Source organism: Physeter macrocephalus, chromosome 6 (assembly GCF_002837175.3).
Source record: "Physeter macrocephalus isolate SW-GA chromosome 6, ASM283717v5, whole genome shotgun sequence".
Classification (NCBI taxonomy): domain Eukaryota; kingdom Metazoa; phylum Chordata; class Mammalia; order Artiodactyla; family Physeteridae; genus Physeter; species Physeter macrocephalus.
In genome coordinates, this window is record NC_041219.1 from 45,887,057 (window position 1) to 45,905,652 (window position 18,596).

An 18,596-nucleotide genomic window follows, 5' to 3' on the forward strand; every position below is an offset into this window, starting at 1 on the left:
CGAGGGGCGGGTTTTTCCAGGAGTGGGCGGGGCTTCGAGGACGGGGTGGTGTTAGTTCGGGACGGGTGTGGAAAGCGCCTTGCGGGAGTGGGCGTGTCAGCTGGACGAGAAAGGTGCGCACTATGCGTGATGACGTAAGGGGCGTTGATTGGGAGCGGGAGCCGGAGCCAGCGCGTGTGCGGCGCCCCGCCTTCTGCCCGCATTGATCTCTACGTTGCGCTCAAGGTAGGTAGGAAGGGGGCTGAGTTTTGTGTTTGTTGCTCTTTGCCAGGGCTGGCTTCATTTTGCTTTGCCCACTCAGTCTTGCGCGTCCCCGTAGCCTCATCGTGGGGCTGAAGTGTGCGGAAGTGTGCGGACCCGAGGGGTGGAGACAGCCTCTGATCCCTGTTCCTTCCTCCGAGGGGAGGCGCACCCGGCCTTGGAGGCCCGCCTGCGTTTGAGACCCCACTGGGCATAGCTGACTGAGGAGTTGGGGGAGATTTGGGGGCGGGATGAGGACAAGTGGGTCTGCTAAAGGACGCAGTACACTGGACCGGGGATCTCTCAAGTCCAGATGATGCCGGAGCTCTTTCGCTTAGGCCCGTGGCGCAGGCAGGATGGGCAAGTGTCGCGGTCTTCGTACTGCCAGGAAGCTCCGTAGCCGCCGACGAGACCAGAAGTGGCATGATAAACAGTACAAAAAAGCCCATTTGGGTACAGCCCTGAAGGCCAACCCTTTTGGAGGTGATTCTCATGCCAAGGGAATTGTGCTTGAAAAAGTAGGGGCCAAATAGCCAAATTCTGCCATCAGGAAGTGTGTCAGGGTTCAGCTAATCAAGAATGGCACAAAAAATCACAGCCTTTGTACCCAATGATGGTTGTTTGAATTTTATTGAGGAAAATGATGAAGTTCTGCTTTCTGGATTTGGTCGCAAAGGTCATGCTGTTGGTGACATTCTTGGAGTCTGCTTTAAGGTTGTCAGAGTAGCCAGTGTCTCTCTTTTGGCCTTATACAAAGGCAAAAAGGAAAGACCAAGATCATAAGTTTTGATGATGAAAGCACGGTAGTAATAAATTTTCATATGCTAGATGATGCCGGAGACGGGACTGGACCTCCAGGTCAGGCTGCCCCAGCACACCCGTCAGAGAGGGCATTACGGGCCACCGGCCCTGAATTGTCCTTAAGGGACAGCTAAGGTGAGGCTATTGCAGCAATGATACCCATGCCCTTTTACCTTGCATCTCAATTACCAAGCTCTCCAGGCAGCAGGATCCAGCATCCACGTTCCTCTGGAGTAACATGTAGCTTTTAGGACAGAACTCAAAAAAGCCTAGGGGTCGATAACTTTTAGGTTTAAATTTGGTTGTTACTGATCTCCACTTTCTTTCATCTTGTGAGCAGTAACCAACATGTCAGGGTGGGAGTCTTATTACAAAAATCAGGGTGATGAGGAAGAAGAAGATCAAGAGGAGGGCCTTGAAGCAGGTGGTAAGTGACTTTCATTAACATGTACCCTTGTGTGTGTGGAAGAAAGACTTTCCCTACCTATCTCTGCTGGGTGATCTTTGATGTCTTGTGGCCCACGCTTCTCTCCCCAGAGAATCTCCAATACTTTTCTCCCTTTGAACTTTGCAGAGCTACCCTAAGCTCTTTTATTCAGGTCCTACTCTAGTCTATGGAACATTCCTAGCCTTAAACTTTTGCTGGGCACTGGTAGATTGATCGCCAATAAATGACCCTGAACATTGGTATCCTTTGTCACCTTAGGTGGCTCAGGTAAGACCCTTCCTCACCCAGGAAAGTAGTTTTCCTCATTCTTGGACCTCAGTGTAAAAATGCTTTCACCCTTCAATAACTGCAGCAACCAAAGAGTATACATTAGCAACACAGTTACAAGAGTCATTCCCTCACCTAGCCTGCAGGTTTGAGAGTATATGGTCAGACAACACAGTAACACATAGGACAAAGGAAGAGAAATAAGGGGTGCCTGTACTCTACATACTGGTTAATTTAAGTCCTGGGTAGAAATTTTTAAAGTATTTTTATGTTTTAAAAATGAGAAATATAGGAAATATAAAAAATAAAACAATTCTGTAATCTATGTAATCTATCACCCTAACACAACCACTACTAGCATTTTGGTATTTTGCATATTTCCTTCAATATCTTTCTTTATATTTTGTAACTATATATAGTTTGTTTTTGTTTGTATCTGATTTTTTATATGGTTGTAATCATAGTGCATGTATTTTTTTCCATTTTAATTTAAATTTTCAAAATTTACATCTTCAAAAAGAATTTTAAACATATATACATAGTTTTGTGTTCTGCCTTTTTTCTTACTGTATTATAGATATATCTTTCCATGTAGCTGCAAATATAGCTTCTATAAATCATTTTATTTTATTTATTTTTTATTTATTTATTTTTTAACATCTTTATTGGAGTATAACTGTTTTACAATGGTGTGTTAGTTTCTGCTTTACAACAAAGTGAATCAGTTATACATATACATATGTTCCCATATCTCTTCCCTCTTGCGTCTCCCTCCCTCCCACCCTCCCTATCCCACCCTATAAATCATTTAAAATATGCTGTAATTTGTTCATTCTACCTTCTTTTGGACATTTTAGTTTTCAGTTTCTTACTTTAATAAACAGCACTGTGGAAATTTTTGCATAGGGTTTTTCCATATTTTATTTTCTTAAGATAGATTCCTAAGAAGTAGAATTCACTGGCTCAAGGTAGAATTTTTGTTTAAGGCTCTTGACACGTATTGCTGTATTGCTTCAGAAAAGATGGGTAATTAAATTTATTGCATTAGGAAGCAGCATCGTCAAAAAGGGAGACAACCAGACGTTACATGCCTTTTTAAGAAAAACTCAACATCACCTATAATGTAATCATGCCAGAAAAAAAAAACCAAAAACCCAAATCCGATGAAGCATCTCTAGGTCCTTAGTAGAAAAGACAGGACTATGTTAATCTACACCAAAAGAATGCAGTCAGCAAAATCCAGAAGGTGGAAAACTATACGACATAATATCCAGGTTTTTCAGCAAAGAAATTATGAGACAAAAGACCGAGGGGGAATCTACAGATTATAAGAGGCTTTAAAAACTTTTTTAAAGGAGAAACTAACACACTATTTTAAAACAGTTATACTGCAATAAAGATGTTAAAAAAAAAAAAGACCAACTGAGACCAAAAAAAAAAAAAATATGGTTGTTTGTGGGGAAAAAAAAAAACAAAACAAACTTTTTTTTCTTTTAAGTCAAAACCAGTGTTTAGGAATGTTGACTTGGATGATTATAAAGAAAAAAATGAAGTGATTGCCAAAAGTCAGGATGGTGGTTACTCTTGGGAGGAAGGTGGGTGTTAAAATTGGGAGGTGACCTGGAGAGGGCTTCTGGGGTGACTGGCAAGATTCAATTGCCTGACGTGCATGGTGGTTTTAAGTGTGTTCACTTTTTTTCTTTTTTTTGTGGCTGCACTGCTCAGCTTGTGGCTTGCGGGATCTTAGTTCCCTGACCAGCGATTGAACCCGCGCCCTTGGCAGTGAAAGCGCGGAGTCCTAACCACTGGCCCACCAAGGAGTTCCCTAAGGGTGTTCACCTTAGGGAATTCCTCAGATTATAATTTTGCTTAATGGGCTTTTCTCTATTTGTTTTATTTTATTTTATTTATTTATTTATTTATTTATTTTTTGCGGTACGCGGGCCTCTCACTGCTGTGGCCTCTCCCGTTGCGTTTATTTTATTTTATTTTATTTTATTTTAATTCTATTTCTTAGAAGTTTTGGGTTTTTTTTTAATATGTTTATGATGGAAGATTTATTTAATTAAATTAATTAATTAATTTATTTGGTTGTCCCGGATCTTAGTTGCGGCAGGCAGACTCCTTAGTTGCGGTTCACCAGCTCCTTAGTTGTGGCATGTGAACTCTTGGTTGTGGCATGCATGTGGGATCTAGTTCCCTGACCAGAGGTCAAACCCTAGCCCCCTGCATTGGGAGTGCGAGTCTTAACCACTGCACCACCAGGGAAGTCCCTCTGTTTGTTTTATATGAATAATAAACATGATAAACATGAAACAAGGGCAAACATTTCCTTCTATTTTTTTTCCCCATAGGAGATTATAAATATTCAGGAAGAGATAGTTTGATTTTTTTGATTGATGCTTCTGAGGCCATGTTTGAAACTCAGGATGAAGATGAGTTGACTCCTTTTGACATGAGCATCCAGGTAAGATTACCTTTCATTTAATTAAACAAACAAACAACAAAAAGTATCAACACCACTTTAAAAAATATGGAGACTTCCCTGGTGGCACAGTGGTTAAGAATCCGCCTGCCAATGCAGGGGACACAGGTTCGAGCCCTGGTCCGGGAAGATCCCACATGCCGTGGAGCAACTAAGCCCGTGTGCCACAACTACTGAGCCTACACTCTAGAGCCCGCAAGCCACAACTACTGAAGCCCGCATGCCATAACTACTGACGCCCGTGCACCTAGAGCCCGTGCTGTGCCACAAGAGAAGCCACCACAGTGAGAAGCCTGTGCACCATAAGGAAGAGTAGCCCCAACTTGCTGCAACTAGAGAAAGCCTACGCGCAGCAACAAAGACCCAGTGCAGCCAAAAATAATTAAATGAATAAATAAATTTATTAAAAATAAAAAATAGGGCTTCCCTGGTGGCGTAGTGGTTGAGTCCGCCTGCCGATGCAGGGGACACGGGTTCATGCCCCAGTCCGGGAAGATCCCACATGCCGTGGAGCGGCTCGGCCCGTGAGCCATGGCTACTGAGCCTACACTCTAGAGCCCGCAAGCCACAACTACTGAAGCCCGCATGCCATAACTACTGACGCCCGTGCACCTAGAGCCCGTGCTGTGCCACAAGAGAAGCCACCACAGTGTTCCGCAACGGGAGAGGCCACAACAGTGAGAGGCCCATGTACTGCAAACAAACAAACAAACAAATAAATAAATAAAATAAAAAATAAAATAATAGTACCTACTTTGTCAAATTGTTGTGAGGATTAAATATTTTTATTTTTTAATTTGAGGTATAATTCACATAACAAAATTAACTATTTTAAAGTATACAGTTTTAAGGTATTTAGTCATTCACATCATGCAATAATCACCACCCCATCTCATTCTAAAACTTTTTGAGTGGATATACAAAATGTTTATATATACAGTAGAATATTAGTCATAAAAAGGAATGAAGTAGTGATACATTCTACAAGGTGAATGAACCTTGAAAACATTACATTAAGTGAAAGAAGCCAGGCAAAAGGGTCACATGCTGTATGATTGCATTTATATGAAGTATAGAATAGATGATCCATAGAGAATGCAGGTTGGTGGTTACCAGGGGCTGCAGGGGAGGGAGCGACTGCTTAATTGGTATGGGGTTTGCTTTTGGGATGATAAAAATGTTTGGGAACTAGGTAGAAGTGGTGGTTGCACAACATTGTGAATGTACTAAATTGAACACTGAATTGTTCACTTTAAATGGTTAATTTTGTTATGTGAATTTCACCTCAATTAAAAAGATTACTATTTCTCCATAGAGAAGAATTTTTAAGGATTTATTATACATCTAATTTCTCATATTTTTGGAGTTTGGAACCAAACAGAAGCTTCTCATGTCCTAATTTGTACACAAACAGTTCTTGCAATTGACAAGTCAGAATATCTGGCATCTGAAAAAAGAATTAATAAAAACAATTCTTAACTTTAAAGTAGTGGTTTGCAAACTTTAACCTGCATCAGAATCACCTGCAGGGCTGTTGACACAGATTGCAGGGCCTTACCCTGCAATTTCTGATTCTATAGGTCTGGAGGAGGGACCAAGAATTTGCATTTCCAACAGAGCTCCCAGGTGACGCTGATGTTATTTGGGGATCGCTGTTTGAGGAGCACTGCTTTAACCTTTTTTGGATCATGGACCTCTTTGAAGATGTGATGAAGGCTATGTACCCTCTCCCCAAAAAGATGCAGTTCTACATGTAATTTGAAAGGGTTCATGAAATGCTAACGCCTAGAGAACCCAGAAGCAACTATAGTATTATGTAGTGAATAAGTGAAACATTCACTGATGAACGTAATATATTTGATAAGGAGCGATGAAAAAACATTTTCTAAAATTCTATTTTAGTTTGTGTGTGTCGGGGGGAGGGAGGGGCGGTTAATAGTAGAACCTAAAGAAGCCCTCACTGGGACTTCCCTGGCAGTCCAGGGGTTAAGACGTCCACTGCAGGGGGCACAGGTTTGATCCCTGGTCAGGGAACTAGATCCTGCATGCTACAACTAAGATCTCTCATGCCGCAACTAAAGATCCCGCCCAGCGTAGCCAAATAAATAAATAAATATGAAAAATAAATACATAAACAAATAAATAAAAAGAAATGATTGCTTGCCATGAAGATAACTGTCAATGACTAGACGTACCATAAGTTCTGCATTTAAGGAGAGAATTGCTATGGAGGAAGGCCAGGTAGAGTCTCAAGCAGGATATGGAGAGGGGTCGCCATGGTTGGTTTATTCCTCAGCTTTGCAGAATCAGAAACTTAATATTGTCAGTACCCCCAGAATTATAGGCCACCAGGACTGACCACTTATGAGACACTGATTTACTAGATATGGCTTTAGTTTATATTTCCTGGAATACTGATGTGTTTAATTGTGTAATTAGGCAAATTTTATTTCAAAAGTTGCTTTTAGTAGGTATAGATTTATTTTCCATTATTTATTAATGTCCCATATACTAACATTCACTTAAACCTTTTATATATATAATTATTTTATATATGTAAATTTTGTTTCTTGGTATCAAGCTACTTGAGGAAAAGAGACTTCCCTGGTGGTCCAGTGGTTAAGACTTTGCCTTCCAATGTAGGGGGTGTGGGTTTGATCCCTGGTCAGAGAGCTAAGATCTCACATGCTTCGGGGCCAAAAAACCAAAACATAAACAGAAATAATATTGTAAAAAACTCAATAAAGACTTTAAAAATGGTCCACATTAAAAAAAAAAAAAGCTACTTGAGGAATGATCAAATGGCCTGTTCAAACTCAGCCAATTAAGTAAATGACATCATTGGGACTCAAATCCAGGTTTTCCGATTCTAGTGCTGGGCTTTTATTTTTCTTTCCCTATAGCAGAGTTTCCTTCCTGAGTATATACATGTTTTGAATTCTCTGATTTCTTATGGTAGGGACTGCTTATACGTCTGTTGTATACTTAACCACACTTTGCTTTGTGTTATACATAATATAAACTACCATCACCCTCATTGGATTATGAGTTTCCTGAAGGTAGGGGTCACACCTTACTCTAATGCCATGTACAAATTCAGCAAATATATATTGAGTGCCCTACTATGTGTCAGGCACCTGTGGAGCTTACGTTTAGTGGTATGTAGTTAAATATTAATTGAAATTTTATGTTTGTTTTTTCAGTGTATCCGGAGTGTATACACCAGTAAGATCATAAGCAGTGATCGAGATCTCTTGGCAGTGGTGTTCTATGGTACCAAGAAGGACAAAAATTCAGTGAATTTCAAAAATATTTACGTCTTGCAGGAATTGGATAATCCAGGTCAGTATATTCTAAGATCAGCTTTTCCCTTACATGAGAAGGTCACTAACGTGCACAAAGAGGGATGTGGAGAAGGAAGCGGATAACATCTTGACTGAGAGTATGCTTTCCTGCACAAGGGGGTTCTTACTGGGGTGTAGACTTTTGTTATGTGGGTTAAACAGCTCTGGGTGAGAAAGAGCTTCTGTTAGTCTTGTAAAACACTGACGCTGTTCCGACTTTTCTGCCCATTTGACTCCCTTTCTCTGATCAGGTGCTAAACGAGTGCTAGAGCTTGACCACTTTAAGGGGCAGGAGGGGAAGAAACATTTCCAAGACCTAATTGGCCATGGATCTGACTACTCCCTAAGTGAAGTACTGTGGGTCTGTGCCAACCTCTTTAGCGATGTCCAGTTCAAGATGAGCCATAAGAGGATCATGCTTTTCACCAATGAAGATGACCCCCACGGCAATGACAGTGCCAAAGCCAGCAGGGCCAGGACCAAAGCTGGGGATCTCCGTGACACAGGTCGGCATTCCCCTGTTCTTTTATTTCTTTGGCCGCATTGTGTGGCTTGTGGGATCTTAGTTCCCCGACCAGGGATCGGACCCGTGCCCCCTGCAATTGGAATCGAGGAGTCTTAACCACTGGACCTCCAAGGAAGTCCTCTCCCTGTTCTTTTAACTTGGCATTTAATTTTTTTTGCTTCTTTATAGCTGATGTCAAATAGTTGCTTTTCACCCTTCAGAGTAAAATGAAACAATAAAGTGAAGCTGGGGGAGACCCCTATGTAATATTCCCAGTGAAAATGACCAGGCCATTAGTTGTCTGAAGGGCTCTACCAGAGGGAGCTTTTCTTGACTTTAACGCCACCACAAATGGTGGTTATTTGAATAAGTTGCCTGAAGTCATTAGAGCAGCTGATCCCCTTAACCACTTTCTCTAAGTCCTGAAAATGTTTATAATCAATCTAGTTCTTTGGGAGCTTTTAACAGCATATTTAAACTTAACTGAAAAAAATTCTCTCTTGCTGGAAATTGTTTCCTCTCACTTCTGTCTATCCTCGTTCCAGGTATCTTCCTTGACTTGTTGCACCTAAAGAAACGTGGGGGCTTTGACATATCCTTGTTCTACAGAGATATTATCAGCATAGCAGAGGATGAGGACATAGGGGTTCACTTTGAGGAGTCAAGCAAGCTCAAAGACCTGTTGAGGAAGGTTCGTGCCAAGGAGACCAGGAAGCGCGTGCTCTACAGGTAGGCACTAAGCCTGGGTCAGCTGCCCACAAGGTCCCTAACTGATCATAAGCAGTGCATGGCTTTGACCTCCCTGGCTCCTTAACTCTGGGCTGTACCACTGCCTCACTGTTCCTCTAAAAAACTTGCTTTATTTCAGGATACCACAAGCTGTTTGCTTCTCTTTCTCTAGAAAGAGCTGGTATGCTGTTTCTCCAAAATAAAACAGCTCTCCACTCCTTTGGGGTAAATAGTTGCGGACTAACCGTATCCTCAGTTGCACTCACTAGGACATTGTCTGTTTTCTTCTCTGTAAATTGGGGATAACGACAGTACCTGGTATAGAGCAAAAACTCAATAAATTTTAGTTATTAGCATTGTTGTTAAAATTGTATTATTCTAATTTCTTATAAACTTGAGACCAATAAGAACCAGGTGGTTGGATTATCTTCCTTTAGAGACCTTTGACATTAGAATACTAAGGCCGCCTCAGTGTTTCTTCCTAAAGAGCATCAGACTTTCATTTTAGACAAGTTTCCTCAGTATAGAGGAATAAGACCATTGGTAGTTTTTGAGCTGTTTTCAAGAGATTACTGACAATTCCACTAGAAAACCCATGAAATTAAATATTTTAAGGAAACCATGAAGCAGCTCATTGCTACAGTTATAGTTTTGTCATTGTTCTCCTTTTCCTCCCAGGAACTATTTCTCTTTCCTCAAACAATCACCCTGTCACCTTTTCTCCTTCCTGAAATAGTGGAATATTGTTACTACTACAATTTGGAAATCTACACATATTGGTGGGAGTGGCAGGGGGAATAAAATGGTGGTTAAAAGTAGGTTCTAGAGTCAGATTGGCTCGGATTCTAGTCCTCTGCTGTGTGACCTGGGGTAAATCATGTAACTTCCCTGAGCCTCAGTAAAATGGGAGCAAAAATGGTCCCCCTTTATAGGGCTGCTGTGATGATTAAATGGAATAACATAGTAATTATAAATGTTAGCTATTCTTACTATTTTGTGAAAGAGTCATTATAGGATACTTGGTAGTAATAATAATAAATTGGAGCTGTTTGAGAATTAATTGCCTAAGGCTTAGAAAATTATTACACTTATTCTTGCTGTAATAAAATAATAGAATTATTTTATTGCATAATTATTGTGTGCCAGGCACTGTCCTAAGTTCTTTTTTTCTTTTTTTTTGACTTTTAGAATTTTATTTATTTTTTATACTGCAGGTTCTTATTAGTTATCCATTTTATACATATTAGTGTATATATGTCAATCCCAATCTCCCAATTCATCACACCACCACTCCCACCCCTGCCACTTTCCCCCCTTGGTGTCCATACGTTTGTTCTCTATATCTGTGTCTCTATTTCTTTCTTTTTTCTTTCTTTTTTTAAAAATAAATTTATTTATTTATTTTTGGCTGCGTTGGGTCTTCCTTGCTGCACGCGGGGCGTTGCGGTGCACGGGCTTCTCATTGAAGTGGCTTCTCTTGTTGCGGAGCATGGGTTCTAGGGTGGGCAGGCTTCAGTAGTTGCAGCACGTGGGCCCAGTAGTTGTGGCTCGCAGGCTCTAGAGCGCAGGCCCGGTAGCTGTGGCGCATGGGCTTAGTTGCTCCACGGCATGTGGGATCTTCCCGGACCAGGGCTCAAACCCGTGTCCCCTGCACCGGCAGGCGGATTCTTAACCACTGCGTCACCAGGGAAGCCCTGTGTCTCTATTTCTGCCCTGCAAACTGGTTCATCTGTATGTCCTAAGTTCTTTGTTAACATAATTACCTCATTTAATCTATAAAAACAGTGCTTTGAGTTGGGTTGAAACCTACCCATTAGTAACATTTATTAACCTTAAATCATTTCAGATGAAGTTTAACATAAGCAGCTTGTTTTGTGCTGTGGGCTTTCACATTTTCCTTTCCTTGGTATGACATAAACCAAATGATGTTATACTATAACTCTGTCTTAACTTAGAGTTATGACATTTTCAAGGTCGAAAGGTACCTTAGTTTATAAATGTGAACATTTAATATGGGGTGGGGGGACTAACCGATTTGCTCTTTTGGTTCAGAAATAGAACCAAGGTCACTTGAAGCCTGAGGCCAGAGTAGACCACATTGACCAGTGCTTTTTCCCAGGATACTAAAATTTAGAGGGCACAACAATTTAAAAAAATTACTTTTGCAGATTGTGCAGTTTTTAAATTGGTTACATTTATTGTCAGCTCTCCTTCAGCAGCCTTTAGACAACTGTGTTTTACACCTAGTAAGCTGGAATAATTTAAAGTAGGAAGCCATCAAATGGGTGGTGTTATTACTAATGTCCATCTGTTACTAACACTCATCTCTGGGGCACATCATACATTACCAAATTGTACCAAACCTACCAGGTGCTTGCTCCAGGAACCTAAAATTTCTAGTCAGGGCTCTGTCCCAAACCAATGTTCTTTCTACTGTGTGAACCAGTATACCTTTAAACTAGCTATAACTTCTTTAAACGTGTTCTCTTCTTTAAAGTAAATACTGCTAAACATTCTACAACAGTGAAGATTGGGTTATTAATTTAAGACTTTTCTTCTTTTGGGATAAAGGTGTTTAAAGCTATAAATTTCCCTCTGAGCACTGATTTAGCTGCATCGTATACCTTTTGATATGTTGTGTTTTCACTTTCATTCAGTTCAAAATCATTTTAAATTTCCCTTGTGATTTCTCCTTTGACCTCCTGGGTTATTTAGAATTGTATTGTTTACTTTCCAAATATTTGAAGTTTTCCCAGATTTCTGTCTGTTGTGGATCTCTAACTTAGTTCCATTTTGGGTAAATAACATATTTTGTATGATAGCAATCCTTTTTTTTGCGGGGGCGGGGGGGGCTGCACTGCACAGCATGTCAGATCTTAGTTCCCTGACCAGGGATTGACCTGTGTCCCCTGCAGTGGAAGTGCAGAGTCCTAACCACTGGACCACCAGGGAATTTCCAATTTCAGTTTTTTTAGATGCATTTAGACTTGTCTTGTGTCTCAGTATATGGTCTATCCTAGAGAATGTTCCATGTGTGCTTGAAGAGAAGGTGTAGCACAGGTTATTTTTCTGTTCTGCCTTTTTTTCCCCACAGTATTGTATTGTAAATATTTTTGCATGTTGTCTTTATTATAGAACACATTTTCAAGAGGTCCTATTGCTGCTTAAGGTGTTGATATAAATACTCTGGAGCAATATGTTATAATGGAAAAGTAGCTGAGCTTTGAATCAGACATACGTGAATTTGAATACCAGTTTTCATTAGTTGTATGTCTTTGGGCAAGTTAGATAACATCCCTGAGCCTCAGTGTTTTCTTCTGTAAAAATCACAACAACAAGGTTATTGGGTAGCCAGTAACAGAAACTGACTTTTGACTAATTTCAGCATTTTAAAACAAAATCCTGAACAGGGTGGGTAGTATAGGAACCAGGGTGGCACCAGGAATCTAGAAAATAAGAATTATTGACAGTGTCTTTGGGGTACCACTGTCAGCAAGCGTCCCCTCCAACCGTGTCCTTTCTTGGTCACTGTTTAAGACACAGACTCTCAGGAGAATAAGTCTGATGGCTTGAGCCTGGGCCAGATGTGCCCATCTCTTGGTCAGGGTAAAGCATAGCACCTGGATGAACATTTTCCCAAAACTGCAGTGGGGGAAGGGTGGTTCCCTAAGAAAAAGTGGGGTTTCATTGTTAAAATAAGAGGGAAGGTATACTAGACAAGCAGAAGCAGCAGATAATATAGTACTTATAGGATTATTATGATGATTAAATGAGAGAATAACTGTAAAGTGATTTGATAAATTGCTAGGCTCAATTTTAAAAAATCATTATTTTTATTACGGTACACTCTTTATTTTAAGGAGTTAACAATACATTCTGAGACTAATTTTTTGCAGTATAGACCCTGAGATGTATTACAGCAAACTCCACTGTATTATTAAAAAGCTTTATATTTGTATTCGAAAAGCTTAGGTTATTGGAGAGAATAAAACAAATCAGGGCTTGGGTGCCATGAATGAATTTTAGATAGGAAAATATACTCTTTCTGTCCAAATTTAAAAATTTTTCTCTCCTTCAGGTTGAAGCTTAAGCTCAGCAAAGATGTAGCGCTCACTGTTGGCATTTATAATATGGTCCAGAAGGCTTTCAAACCTTCTCCAGTGAGGCTTTATCGGGAAACAAATGAACCAGTGAAAACCAAGACCCGGACATTTAATGTAAATACAGGCAGTTTGCTTTTGCCTAGCGACACCAAGAGGTCCCAGGTAGGTCTCTGCCTTCTTACTGAATTTTGTCCTGTTGAAGAGTTAACGGGGAGGGGGAGACATGATCAGCCTAACTAGTTAAATAACTTTCATGTGCGCATCTTTCTAGCCAAGCTCTTGTCATTACTCTTTGGAATATGGCATCTAGATCAGTAATACCTTGGGAGCTAGAAAGTTAGAGCCAGTATTTGGAAGAGGTGTCAGTGAAAACTTCAGCCCTCGATCAGCCAGCACGTGCTACTCTGAGTCTTAACAGTCTAATTCCAGTACAGTGGCAGAAATTGTTTTATAGTTAACCAGGGAGATGAGCTAGGGAAAGAAAGTGTGTTAGGTGTGAAGTGCCCTCGTTTTAGGGAGAGATTTTTTTTTTCTTGCCAAACTAACCAGTTTTTCCTGTGCCTTGAAATGATACCGTCATGCCTGTCTTTTTTTTTTTTTTTACGGTACGCGGGCCTCTCGCTGCTGTGGCCTCTCCCGTAGCGGAGCACAGGCTCCGGACACGCAGGCCCAGCGGCCATGGCCCATGGGCCCAGCCGCTCCGTGGCATGTGGGATCTTCCCGGACCGGGACACGAACCCACGTCCCCTGCATCGGCAGGCAGACTCTCAACCACTGCCCCACCAGGGAAGCCCCCCTCGTGCCTTTCTTAATCTGAAAGACAGACTAAGGATGCAGAACATTCTCTCTCCTCATCCTCTCACCTTTGTTCAATCTATAGAAGGATTTTTTAAAATTGAAGTACAGTTGATTTACAAAGTTCTGTTAATTTCTGCGATACAGCAAAGTGATTCTGTTATACGTATACATACATTTTAAAATATTCTTTTCCATATGGTTTATCTCAGGATATTGAATGTAGTTCCCTATAGAAGGATTTGATATCTGAAATTAAAATCAAGCGAGTCATCCTTCCTTTTTAGTTATGCAAAACGTGGGAGAGCGATTTTGCCTAAGTTCAGGACCTAGAAGGATCAACTAAGTGACTAAAATTAAATATTATTTTGATTCAACCCTTGAGATGTCTTTTGGAGCACAAATTTCAGGCCAGAGTGTCTTGCCCTACTTTTCAGGAGGAGAAGACGACAAGAAATTTCTCCTTCCATTTTGGAAGTAGCTAGTTTTCCATGTTGGTTTATTCATAGGCAGTAGCTCTTCCAATTACTAAGTTTCTTTCTTGATTAACTGTGCCTACAAAAAGTCTGAAGGGCTCTGTTTTTGTTTATAAAACCCAAATTTGACCTTTACTAAGTTCTGTTACTAATCACATATTTAGGATCAAAATGCAAATGTTAAAGTTTGGAAGTAGTATGTGTGTTTGTGTGTGTGTGTGTGTGTGTGTGTGTGTGTGAGCCTCCTACACTGAGACCTAGCACAATACCTGACCTAGGTCCTCTCAATAAGTAGGTAAGGTTTGAGCATCCTTTGTGTGTCAGGGATGATGCTGAGGGTTTAGTACACATTAAACGGGGGAAGGAACAAATGCCTGAAGAGCGCGGCCTTTAGCACCAGACAGATGTGGTACAGTTCAAAGCCCAATTCGGTTGTATACTCTGGAGCAAGTTACTAACTATAGAGCCTCAGTTCACTCATCTGTAAAACAGAGTTTTTAACATTTACCACCTAGGATTGTTACAGATGATAAACTGGGTGGCAAAAGTAAAGTGCCTGGCTGGCCCTCAATGCATGTCAATTGCTGTTGATAGGAGGAGGATGCCTCTGATGAGCCCTCTTCCTGCTCCTTAGAAGAAAGCTGATTTTAACTTGCTAGTGTCATATGGCAACCATTTCGCATCTCTGTGTAGCCTCACTATGTGGCCCTCGTTGTTCCCCTTCTATAGACCTATGGGAGTCGTCAGATTGTATTAGAGAAAGAGGAAACAGAAGAGCTTAAACGGTTTGATGAACCAGGTTTGATTCTCATCGGTTTCAAGCCCTTGATAATGCTGAAGAAGCACCATTACCTGAGGCCCTCCCTGTTCGTGTACCCCGAGGAGTCCCTGATAAATGGTAAGGGCCATAAACCAAGGGTAAATGAATAAGCAATGCAGAAGGCAGTTTACTGAGCAGCATTCCTAAATGGCTGCTGCTGGAAACTATATAGGATGTGTTAATGGGTATTTTGAAAGTGTTTCATGCTCAAATAAATTTTGGAAACGTGGGACTAAACAAAGTTAAAGAGATTTCTTTAGGAACTATAATATACTGATAGCATTGTGAATATCCAGGAGGGGATATGGAATTAGCATATTTAAAACTTAGTTGCTATGAAATTCTTTCTTTGAGGCGTCAGATAAAGAGTTTGGGAAAAACAAAAAAACAAACCTGGCTTCTTCCCTAGCGTTGCGATTAAAGATGATATGAACTTGGCCATTGGGTTTATTTGTGCTGTCCAGACCTATATTCCTCTGTGCTATAGCTAATGAACCTCCCAGATCTGACCTGACTGGTTTTCATTAGCAACTAGGGCTTATGTCATTAGCCTAATGATAGTAAAAGTGAACTGACAGTAATAATTCACACCCCTAAATGGAGTATTTGAGGTGCCCTTTCCTTTCTTTTCCTTTCTATGCCTCTGCTACCCTCACTTTACCCTCACCTCTGGGTCCATCACCCCTGACCTATCGAAGTATCATAAACGCTTTTAAGAAAATGGAAGAGAAACTGTAGGTTTATAACATGGGCTAAGAAAGGAGGAGACATCTTTAGGATATAGACCCCTGGGATGTTTGTTTTCCAGGGAGCTCAACCCTATTCAGTGCTCTACTCACCAAGTGTCTGGAGAAGGAGGTCATGGCAGTGTGCAGATACACACCCCGCCAGAATATCCCCCCTTGTTTTGTGGCCTTGATGCCACAGGAAGAGGAGCTGGATGACCAGAAAATTCAGGTGACTCCCCCAGGTATGTGAAAGAGATAATTTCAGTGCTTCTGAACCTTGCTTAGGCTTTGGAGTCATTCCTGGGATACCAACTCAGACCTGCTGAACCAGAGTCTCCAGGAGTGGGGCCTGGGAAATCTGTATTTATAAGATTGCACAGGTGAATTTGATGAACAGCCAGGTAAGGCTGTCAAATATGGTTGTGCAGTGCACAGCATGTACAACTGTACAAGGCAGCTCTGCAGCCAGGGTTGAGAATTGACTTCATAGGGACTGTTTGCAGTTTACTGGCATAAGTTCATGGGGTCTCACTGCTGACACATTCTTTACTAAAAACTATTGTTTGGTACCCTTGTAATATTTAATGGTTGGTTTATCTCTTGTGTACACCAAAGCAGTGAGGTATCGTGGAATGACTGTTTTTTTAAAAAAATATATATATTTATTTATTTATTTGGTTGCACCGAGTCTTAGTTGCAGCAGGCGGGCTCCTTTGTTGTGGCTCTAGGGCTCCTTAGTTGCGGCTCCAGGGCTCCTTAGTTGCGGCTCCAGGGTGCCTTAGTTGCGCCTCACCTGCTCCTTAGTTGCGGCATGCGAACTCTTAGTTGCGGCATGCCATGTGGGATCTAGTTCCCTGAGCAGAGATGGAACCCAGGCCCCCTGCATTGGGAGTGCGGAGACCTATCCACTGCGACGCCAGGGAAGTCCCATGACTGTGGGTTTTGAAGTCACACTTGACTTTGTCTTATACTTATGTGTCTGAAAGCTCACTTTCTTTTGTTTTAGACCCTTCTCTGCCACCTGTTAGCTGGCCAACTTGGGCAAATAATTTAACCTTTCTGTTTGTGTTCCTTATCTGCAAGGATGAGAATTCTGGAATACCTTTCTCTCAAGGTCACTTCACATTTGAAATAAGTTAATAAACATATAAGTGCCTAGCACAAAGCAGCCAACAGATGACTTCTAGTCATCCTTCTTTTTAAAAAATATTTATTTATTTATGGCTGTGTTGGGTCTTTGTTGCTGTGCATGGGCTTTCGTTGCGGTGAGCGGGGGCTACTCTTCGTTGCGGTACATGGGCTTCTCACTGCGGCGGCTTCTCTTGTCGCAGAGCACGGGCTCTAGGCACGCGGGCTTCAGTAATTTTGGCACACGGGCTCTAGAGCGCAGGCTCAGTAGTTGTGGCACACGGTCTTAGTTGCTCCGCGGCATGTGGGATCTTCCCGGACCAGGGCTCGAACCCGTGTCCGCTGCATTGGCGGGCTGATTCTTAACCACTGTGCCACCAGGAAATCCCATCCTTCCTCTTTAGCCGTGCTAATAAAAATTATAAAGTCTTTGAATGTGTTATATTTCCAACCCAGGTCATCTGAATGCTCAGGAACACCTTTTACGTCAGTTCTTATGCTTTGTCTCTCAGCTCTGTGCTGATGAAGTAGAGGCTCTCCAAGCCCCATTTCTCCTTTGCCAGCCGGCTCTCGGTGAGGCTCTGTCAATAGTGGGCGCTAGAGGGAGACATTAGGGCCGTGGAGAGCTAAGAGACTTCCTCTTGCTTAGTGCCGTTGGCATTGCCAGCAAGGGCTCTTCACCTGGCAGGAGCAGTGGGTTCCAGTCTCTAGATTTTTCAGTCTTTCTAGAACCCGTCAACCTTTTACGTCAGTTCTTATGCTTTGTGTGTCTCTCAGCTCTGTGCTGATGAAGTAGAGGCTCTCCAAGCCCCATTTCTCCTTTGCCAGCGGGCTCTCGGTGAGGCTCTGTCAATAGTGGGCGCTAGAGGGAGACATTAGGGCCGTGGAGAGCTAAGAGACTTCCTCTTGCTTAGTGCCGTTGGCATTGCCAGCAAGGGCTCTTCACCTGGCAGGAGCAGTGGGTTCCAGTCTCTAGATTTTTCAGTCTTTCTAGAACCCGTCAGCAACTGGACAGGGTCAGGCTGGTAACCCTTACCTCTTCCCTTCTAGCACATGGTGGGGACTGGGGAGCAAAGGGGAGAGGTTGAAGCTCGGAGGAGGGGCCGACAGAGTTGGATGTAGCCCTTCAGGGAGGGGCATTGTCCACCTGGTTCTGGGTGTATGGAAAAAGCTGGCGGCTGGAAGCTGGCTGGGGTGACACTGGCAGGAATAGGAAGTACCTGAGAACGAGCACTCCTTTCAGGTCCCCCTCTGGAGACTCCAAAGTGAGTCTGCTAGGCAGATGCTAATGGGAATCAGCTGGTAAAGGAGAAATGGGATTTGCAGGGTCCCAGCTCCAGCAGCACAGCATGCAGAAGGGTGAATTGGAGCTGAGAAGAAAACGACAGCTCAGAAGACTTCCCTGGTAGTGCAGCGGTTAAGAATCCGCCTGCCGATGCAGGGGACACCGGTTCAAGCCCTGGTCCGGGAACTAAGATCCCACCTGCTGCGGAGCAACTAAGCCTGTGTGCCGCAACTACTGAGCCCGTGCACCACAATGAGAGAGAATCCCGCCGTGCTGCAACACAGATCCTGCTTGCCTCAACTAAGACCCAACGCAGCCAAAAATAAAATAAATTAATTTTTTAAGAAAAGGAAGAGGGCTTCCCTGGTGGCACAGTGGTTGGGGGTCCGCCTGCCGATGCAGGGGACACGGGTCCGTGCCCTGGTCCAGGAAGATCCCACAT

General features: G+C 42.2%; 1 protein-coding gene and 1 pseudogene across 5 annotated transcripts in view; both read left to right on the plus strand.

The window, feature by feature from the left end:
• Positions 1–156: 156 nt before the first annotated feature.
• Positions 157–18,596, plus strand: part of XRCC6 (X-ray repair cross complementing 6) — a 42,931-nt gene continuing 24,491 nt past the window's right edge. For 2 of the 5 annotated variants that reach the window (XM_028490687.1, XM_028490686.1), the window contains exons 1-8: positions 1,382–1,468; positions 4,111–4,223; positions 7,445–7,583; positions 7,837–8,091; positions 8,636–8,819; positions 12,898–13,084; positions 14,923–15,091; positions 15,822–15,983. In XM_028490687.1, coding sequence (XP_028346488.1) covers positions 1,390–1,468; positions 4,111–4,223; positions 7,445–7,583; positions 7,837–8,091; positions 8,636–8,819; positions 12,898–13,084; positions 14,923–15,091; positions 15,822–15,983 — 1,288 coding nt within the window. In that variant the 5' untranslated portion in view covers positions 1,382–1,389. Of the gene's footprint in view, positions 226–1,375; positions 1,469–4,110; positions 4,224–7,444; positions 7,584–7,836; positions 8,092–8,635; positions 8,820–12,897; positions 13,085–14,922; positions 15,092–15,821; positions 15,984–18,596 lie in introns of those variants that run through there. The other 3 variants (XM_007099897.4, XM_007099898.4, XM_024127354.2) reach the window with 3 other exon arrangements.
• On the plus strand, positions 232–1,023 carry LOC112065898 (40S ribosomal protein S23-like; annotated as a pseudogene).